Source organism: Lactuca saligna, chromosome 2, assembly GCF_052625555.1.
Source record: "Lactuca saligna cultivar CGN05327 chromosome 2, ASM5262555v1, whole genome shotgun sequence".
NCBI classification, from domain to species: Eukaryota; Viridiplantae; Streptophyta; class Magnoliopsida; order Asterales; family Asteraceae; genus Lactuca; species Lactuca saligna.
In genome coordinates, this window is record NC_136418.1 from 154,106,780 (window position 1) to 154,114,674 (window position 7,895).

At 37.9% G+C, this 7,895-nt stretch overlaps 1 protein-coding gene and 1 long non-coding RNA gene across 2 annotated transcripts; one reads left to right on the forward strand and one right to left on the reverse strand.

The window, feature by feature from the left end:
• Nucleotides 1–240: 240 nt before the first annotated feature.
• On the reverse strand, nt 241–1,057 carry LOC145029232 (uncharacterized). The gene is made up of 3 exons (XR_013676424.1): nt 885–1,057; nt 624–786; nt 241–465 (listed from the first exon to the last, which is right to left on the reverse strand). It is a non-coding gene; the product is annotated as an uncharacterized LOC145029232 (long non-coding RNA).
• A 798-nt stretch (nt 1,058–1,855) lies between these two features.
• LOC145032205 (ABC transporter B family member 15-like) lies at nt 1,856–7,400 on the forward strand. The gene is made up of 7 exons (XM_078980940.1): nt 1,856–2,166; nt 2,278–2,332; nt 2,603–2,781; nt 2,858–3,315; nt 3,608–4,148; nt 4,791–5,699; nt 5,803–7,400. Exons 1-7 carry the CDS (start codon nt 1,936–1,938, stop codon nt 7,183–7,185), a joined length of 3,756 nt encoding a protein of 1,251 aa, XP_078837066.1. The 5' UTR covers nt 1,856–1,935; the 3' UTR covers nt 7,186–7,400.
• Nucleotides 7,401–7,895: the final 495 nt, after the last annotated feature.

The window sequence follows — 7,895 nt, forward strand, 5'->3', positions numbered from 1 at the left end:
TTGTGGGTTGAAAACCCTATGTGCTCACTAGGCTCCCCAGCCTGACCCGCTCAGTTTCTTGTATTACAGGTATTGACACAAGAGCATAGATGCGATGATCTGATGAGAGATTATGGATTATAGGCTAGTAAAAATAAATAGAAATGTTGTAAGGCCTATGTTGTTTTTGGTTTATGCTTTTGATCTGTATTGACGATGACATCCCGATTGTAATGTAATGAAAATACATTTCTGCAACACTTTCTTTAAAAAGTTACTCTAATTTTATTATACAGCATAAACAAAATCGGTCTTTTCTGACCGTGAAATTAGGGATGTCACACAATCACCATAGCTACACCACTACCACCACCTTTGCCACCAACCGACCCCACCACCACCACATCTGTTACTTATACCACCGCCACCTCTGCAACCACTACCTCATATGCCACCAACCACCATAATCATATATGATTACTTAATCTGTGAACAGACATATATGTATAATCATTTATGATTAGGCATATATTAATAAACATGTATATCTCAAGTCGAAAGAAATAGAAAAATTGAGAGAAAGGAATCAATCACACAAGAAAAGAGACCGTAGGAAAAAAGTAATTAACGACGTTCTAGGTTACCTGAATTAAACCTTGATCGCTCTTCCACGTAAGGAACACAATGGCGCCAGTAGCTATCAGGAAGAAGGAGGGTGATAGCGGTGATGGGGAATGAAGGGATATGCCATTGTTTTGGTGCTTGATTACATACATGTAAGGGTATTACATAATATGCACTTGATTACTGAAGTGAAAAACCGAAAATCAACAAAGTTAAATCCATAGAAAATGATACAAGATGGAGAAACTAGAAATGAATAAAAGGAAGGAAAGTGGACATACCGATAGACAGAGGATAGAGGACACCGGGGAGCTTGTTGTGATCGCTGGAAGCTTGCTGTTAAGGATTGTTGAAGACAGAGAAAGAGACGTACATATTGGAGACGTTCTTTGTTTTAGGTCCACAAAGGGGAAACAAAAATGTGTTGTATGGTGATTATTTTAGGGTTATTGAGAGACACTCTATTTAAGCGAAATCGAACCATATTTTAGGGATTATAATTTTGGAATATAATCAATTGTATACATATAATGACTAAACTACCATTTGTTACATATAACATTTGAACACCTCTCTCTCACTATATATATATATATATATATATATATATATATATATATATATATATATATATATATATATATATATATATATATATATATATATATATATATATATATATATATATATATATGAAATGAATGTTTAAAGTCCTTGTATATAAGTTTATGATTAAATAATTAAGAATGTGGGCTATTTTTTTTTAAATTTATTTTGTTCATTATATTCCAACTTGACATAATCTTATAGTTGAACTTAGCATTCCAACTCATTCACCACTTCTATAAGTTCTATTGAACCATATATTGTGCATGGTCGTACTATCATACGTAATTTCATTCCCTGGCCACTAGAATTCAACCACATGATGGTTTCATCTATATATTTAGATAAATAGAGGGTTTAATGTAGACATTATGCGTAAAATTGAATTGCGAGTGATGGGGACTGAGAATAAGATTAGAAGATTACGTTATGAGTTGAAGATGCTTAAACGCAAGTCGTCATTAGTGACGAACAATTTGAAATCCTAATTCTATTGGCAAAACTAAATTTTAAAAAAGAGAAAAAAAGGTCAAAACTTTATTTTAATTCATGACACCACACCTTACTTATCATACAACGCTTCACATGCTAACCTTATTTCCCGTTTCCTTATATATTTGACACGAATATAAATACACCGAGTCCCCTCCTACTTACCTTAAACTTCGATTTGTCCTCTGTCCCTGTTTCTCTCACACCTGACACCCTCAAAATTCGTCCGTCAATATGAGTAAACAAAGCACAGAGACAAAGAAGAAGATCAGAAATGGATCATTCCGATCGATTTTCATGCATGCCGACGGTGCCGACATGTTTCTGATGACCCTTGGGTTTTTAGGCGCCGTCGGCGACGGAATTTCCATGCCGACGATGTTACTTATCACCAGCAAAATCATGAACAATATTGGAGATTCTTCATCTTCATCCATGACTGTTTTCACTGACAAAATCAACCAGGTCAATATTATAAATTACAAACACATACGTATATACAATACAATCAAACAAATCAAGTTTATACGGATTAAGCTGCAGAAATCTAACGCGGCTTCCATTTTTCGGTTGCAGAATGCAGTGAATCTTTGTTACATGGCTATTGGGATTTGGGTTTCCTGTTTTCTTGGTAGGTTTCAGTCTTTCAGATAATATTTTCAATTTCACTCATGTCTTTCTCAATAAAAACGTGGGATTTATAATATTATCTGATGAATTACGGCGCAAGTAACTGCTTCAAGCATTTTATCGACTTGATAATCTAGCCCTGTAAAAAAAATTAAGAATTTGCATTCCTCAACATGGCTTCGATCATTCAAGAAAACCAATAATTTTAACCATTTAAACAAGCGAGAAGTTTCTTTATATTGTTCAGATCATGAAATGATTTTTGTTGCAGAGGGATATTGTTGGGCAAGAACAGCAGAGAGACAATCATCAAGATTAAGGGCGGCTTATTTGAAAGCAGTTTTAAGGCAAGAAGTGGCGTATTTCGACTTGAATGTGACAAGCACAGCAGAGATCATTACAAGTGTTTCCAGTGATAGTCTCGTGATTCAAGAAGTCATCAGCGAAAAGGTACGTTCATGACCATGACTCCATGAGTCTAAAATCATTACAAGTGTTTGACTTTTAAGTGGAAATAAAAAAACAGGTACCTGTGTTCTTGATGAACATGTCAATTTTTGGTGGGGCGTATGTTGTGGCGTTTATATTACTATGGAGGCTAGCGATTGTTGGGCTTCCGTTTATTATAATTTTAGTTATACCTGGTTTGATTTACGGAAGGGTTCTTATGAGTTTGTCGAGAAAGATCAGGGAGGAGTACAATAAGGCTGGTACAGTGGCGGAGCAGGCGATTTCATCCGTGAGGACCGTTTATTCTTTTGTGGGTGAAAACAAGACGATAACAGAGTACTCTGCTGCTCTTCAAGGTACTGTGAAGTTAGGGTTAAAGCAAGGTTTGGCTAAAGGAATAGCGATTGGCAGCAACGGCGTCGTTTTTGCAGTTTGGTCTTTTTTGTCTTGGTATGGTAGTAGGATGGTGATGTACAATGGAGCTAGCGGGGGAACTGTATTTGCTGTTGGAGCTGCCATCGCCATTGGTGGACTGTAAGTTTCTTTCTGTTTCGGTTATTTCATCAAACGGGTTGTGTGCATCGTATGGACTTTTAACATTTCATAAAGGAATAATTTAGTTTCTATGATAGCAGCCTTTCTGTTATCTACATGTATTGTGTCTATCCATGTGAAAAGAAAACTCTAATAATGGTAATGTTTGACTTTTTTCCATATTTTATTGATTTGATAGCCCATTCAATTGCTTATTTACTTTGCACTTGCATATCGTGTCGTTTTCAATGATGGATTTTGAGAATATCTTTAATAAATCCGATGACGACAGATCATTGGGCTCTGGACTGTCGAACGTGAAGTACTTTTCCGATGCCATGGCTGCCAGTGAACGTATAAAGGAAGTTATTAAAAGAGTCCCGGAGATCGATTCAGATAACATGGAAGGGGAGATATTACAACAAGTCTCTGGGGAAGTCGAATTCAAGAATGTGAGGTTTGCGTACCCTTCGAGACCGGAATCTGTGATCTTCAAAGACTTCAACTTAAAAGTTCCGGCGGGGAAGACGGTGGCGTTGGTAGGTGGGAGTGGGTCTGGTAAATCGACTGTAATCGCATTGTTGCAGAGGTTTTATGATCCTCAAGGTGGAGAGATTTGTGTAGATGGGGTGAGTATTGATAAGCTTCAACTAAAATGGCTAAGATCACAAATGGGGTTGGTTAGTCAGGAGCCTGCTTTATTTGCGACATCCATAAAAGAGAACATACTTTTTGGCAAGGAAGATGCCTCCATGGATGAAGTCATTGAAGCTTCCAAAGCTTCAAACGCTCATAACTTCATCTCCCAGTTGCCTCAGACATATGACACCCAGGTTCTTTTTCCACCTTTCTCTTTTCTAGCATTTATTAATAATCACGAATATTATGATGTTTCCATAATTAAATATTATTTAAAATAAAGTAAAAAATTGGACTTAGAAAAATGAAACTTGTGCAAGTAACATAAAAGAGATGCCGACATAAATTAAGAAAAAGCTGTGGGCGTGTTTCTTGCCTTGGTTCGTTTAATAAGATAAAAGTGAATTGGCTAAAGATCATCACTATCACTAGTTTCTTGGTAGTTTCTAAGTACTTGTGAGAAAGTGAATTGGGGTTTAGAAAGAGTCCCTATGAAGATAAGTTAGGCTCTATTTTAGTCATTCATGATCGTATCTTTTGATTTTTTTTTTTCGTCAAAGATCCCTGCTTTAAGCATAAATTAATCCAAAGGGGAACAAGCTCCAAGCGGTGTAGTGGCAAAACATGACACAAACTCTGAATCAAGACTTCCATATATATTATTATAACTATCACTATATAGTATAATACAATGAATTTTGTGTACACCTTTCACTTCCATATATATTTATTTCCACACGTTACGATTTGTCAACTCTAAACTATAAAATATGCTTCTCCAAAAATTCCATAATTATCATAATTTTTTCTGCTTTTGTTGGAAAAATCAATAATAGGTTGGTGAAAGGGGAATTCAAATGTCAGGTGGACAAAAACAAAGAATCGCAATTGCACGTGCAATAATCAAGTCCCCACGTATCCTTCTTTTAGACGAGGCAACAAGTGCACTCGACACTGAATCAGAACGAGTGGTTCAAGAGGCACTTGATCAAGCGGCGGTTGGTCGAACCACCATTGTTATAGCTCACCGCCTGTCCACAATCAGAAACGCCGACGTGATAGTGGTGGTTCAAGAGGGCCGGGTGGTGGAGTCCGGGTCCCATGATGACCTCATTCAAATCGAAGATGGTTTATACACATCCCTCATCCACCTTCAAGAAACCAAACAAAACGACGAACAAAACCCTAATGATCTTTTCCCACTACCTGGGCCTTCATCGGTTTCTTCAAGATTCGATGTCCACAACACGAGCAGTCGTCGAAGGTCAGTTAACGTGAGCCGGTCAAGCTCAGCAAACTCGGTCAGCCATGGTGGAGGTGAAAACATTACGATGCGAGCAGACCAAGAAATTCCAGTGCCTTCTTTTAAGAGGCTCTTAGCGATGAACATTCCTGAATGGAGGCAAGCTTTGTTCGGAAGTATTGGCGCGATTTTGTTTGGTGCAATTCAGCCAATTTATGCTTTTGCAATGGGGTCGGTGATATCGGTGTATTTCTTGGCTGATCATGATGAGATCAAACGCAAAACGGCTATTTATTCACTTTGTTTTGCTGGTTTGGCGGTTTTCTCTATGGTAATAAACATCATTCAGCATTATAATTTTGCAGCCATGGGTGAGTACTTGACGAAAAGAGTCCGGGAAAGGATGTTGTCAAAGATACTCACCTTTGAAATAGGGTGGTTCGACCAGGATGAAAATTCAAGTGGAGCCATTTGTTCAAGACTCGCTAAAGATGCCAATGTGGTATGGCTTTTTAATTATGTTCATTTATCATTTTTTATTTTCTAATAAAAATCTCGTTTTTTAGGACAAGTGATAAACCGATATGTCAACAATGATTTTACAGGTGCGATCGTTGGTAGGTGATCGATGCGCTCTTCTGATTCAAACAATTTCCGCGGTGTTGATTGCATGCACTATGGGATTAGTGCTTGCATGGAGATTGGCATTGGTTATGATTGCGGTTCAGCCATTGATTATCGTATGCTTTTATTGCAAACGAGTTTTATTAAAGAACATGTCACATAAAGCCATGAAATCACAAGAAGAGAGCAGCAAGCTCGCAGCTGAAGCTGTCTCGAATCTACGTACAGTCACTGCCTTTTCATCTCAAGCACGAATCCTCAAAATGCTCGAAGAGACACAAAAAGCACCAATGCGTGAAAGCATCCGGCAAGCTTGGTATGCGGGAGTTGGTCTTGGGTTTTCTCAAAGCCTTATGGCTTGTACTTGGGCTCTAGACTTTTGGTATGGTGGGAAGTTGATTAGCGATGGTCATCTTGGTTCGAAAGCACTTTTCCAAACGTTTATGATATTAGTAAGCACCGGTAGGGTGATTGCAGATGCTGGAACCATGACAAATGATTTAGCCAAAGGGTCCGATGCGGTGCAGTCTGTATTCGCGGTATTGGACCGTTACACCCTCATAGAGCCCGAGGACGCTGATGGTAAAAAGCCCGAGATCATTACAGGCCACGTAGAGATACGCGATGTGGACTTCGCGTACCCTGCGCGGCCTGACGTCATGATCTTTAAAGGATTCTCAATCGATATTGAAGCTGGGAAATCAACTGCATTGGTGGGACAGAGTGGGTCCGGGAAATCGACCATTATCGGGCTTATCGAGCGTTTTTACGACCCAATGAAAGGGGTTGTGAAAATCGATGGAAGAGATATAAGGTCGTACCATTTAAGAAGTTTGAGGAAATATATCGCACTTGTGAGCCAAGAGCCCGCATTATTCGCTGGTACTATTCGTGAAAACATCATATACGGGGCTTCTGGGGAAGTTAGTGAATCGGAAGTCATTGAGGCTGCTAAAGCAGCCAATGCTCATGATTTCATAGCGGTTTTGAAAGACGGATATGACACGCAGTGTGGTGACCGAGGGATACAACTCTCTGGAGGACAAAAACAACGTGTTGCTATAGCCCGTGCTATATTAAAAAATCCATCAGTTTTGTTACTAGATGAAGCCACGAGTGCATTAGATAGTCAATCAGAGAAAGTAGTACAAGATGCATTGGAGCGAATGATGGTCGGGAGGACTAGTGTGGTGGTGGCCCACCGGTTGAGTACCATACAAAGTTGCAACACGATTGCGGTTTTGGAGAAAGGGAAGGTGGTCGAGAAAGGTAACCATAGTTCGTTGTTAGCGAAAGGGCCGACTGGAGCTTACTACTCGTTGGTTAGTCTTCAAAAGCCTAATTCTGCTCAACATAATGATTAACTAAAACTTGGTGGAAAACTGGAGGGTTTTACATAGAAGATTGCAAGTGTTGAAGTGTAAAACCATTTTTACACATTATATGTATGCATCTGAGGATGATGGTATATAGGTTTTGTTCAGCATATCATTTTCTAGCAGAAAACTGAAATAGTTGATACGGTATAATTGTAACCAGTAAGTACATTAAATAATCAAAGTTGACCTTGACTATCAAATGATACATATTAATATATAGCGTACACAGGATGTTTTCGAAAGAAATTAAATCTGTTAAAGAAATTGGAATTTGTTAAACATTTTGGTGTGGACGGGTGTTTCATAAAACATGATATAATTTTAACAATAAATAATGGTTATCTTTGTATTTTTATAATTAATTACTCGACATATGTAAAAGAAGGACCAAAACACTCACATATGTTTATCTTTATTATTTTATTGTTATTGTATGTGGTTGTTATGATAACCCAAAATGGTATTTGTAAACAAGTTATATTCCATATTCCATGGTTTTAGTTTGTAAGATTGTTAAGTTAGAAGGGATTTCCCATAGATCTTCAATCTTTGTTCCACTTGTGACTATATTCTGGGTGGTTAAGCAAAATCCTCTGCTTGTTGTAACACTTGTAATTTTTATAAGTTAATAATGTTTGGAAAATATTAGTAGTTGATATGTGTTTACATGTTACATATGTTATGTTGGTGGAATT

Coding starts and splice junctions, on each gene's coding strand:
- LOC145032205 (XM_078980940.1), top strand. CDS start 1,936: ATGAGTAAACAAAGCACAGAGACAAAGAAGAAGATCAGAAATGGATCA. Junction 2,782..2,857: donor AAGAAGTCATCAGCGAAAAG/GTACGTTCATGA, acceptor ATAAAAAAACAG/GTACCTGTGTTCTTGATGAA. Junction 5,700..5,802: donor TCGCTAAAGATGCCAATGTG/GTATGGCTTTTT, acceptor ATGATTTTACAG/GTGCGATCGTTGGTAGGTGA.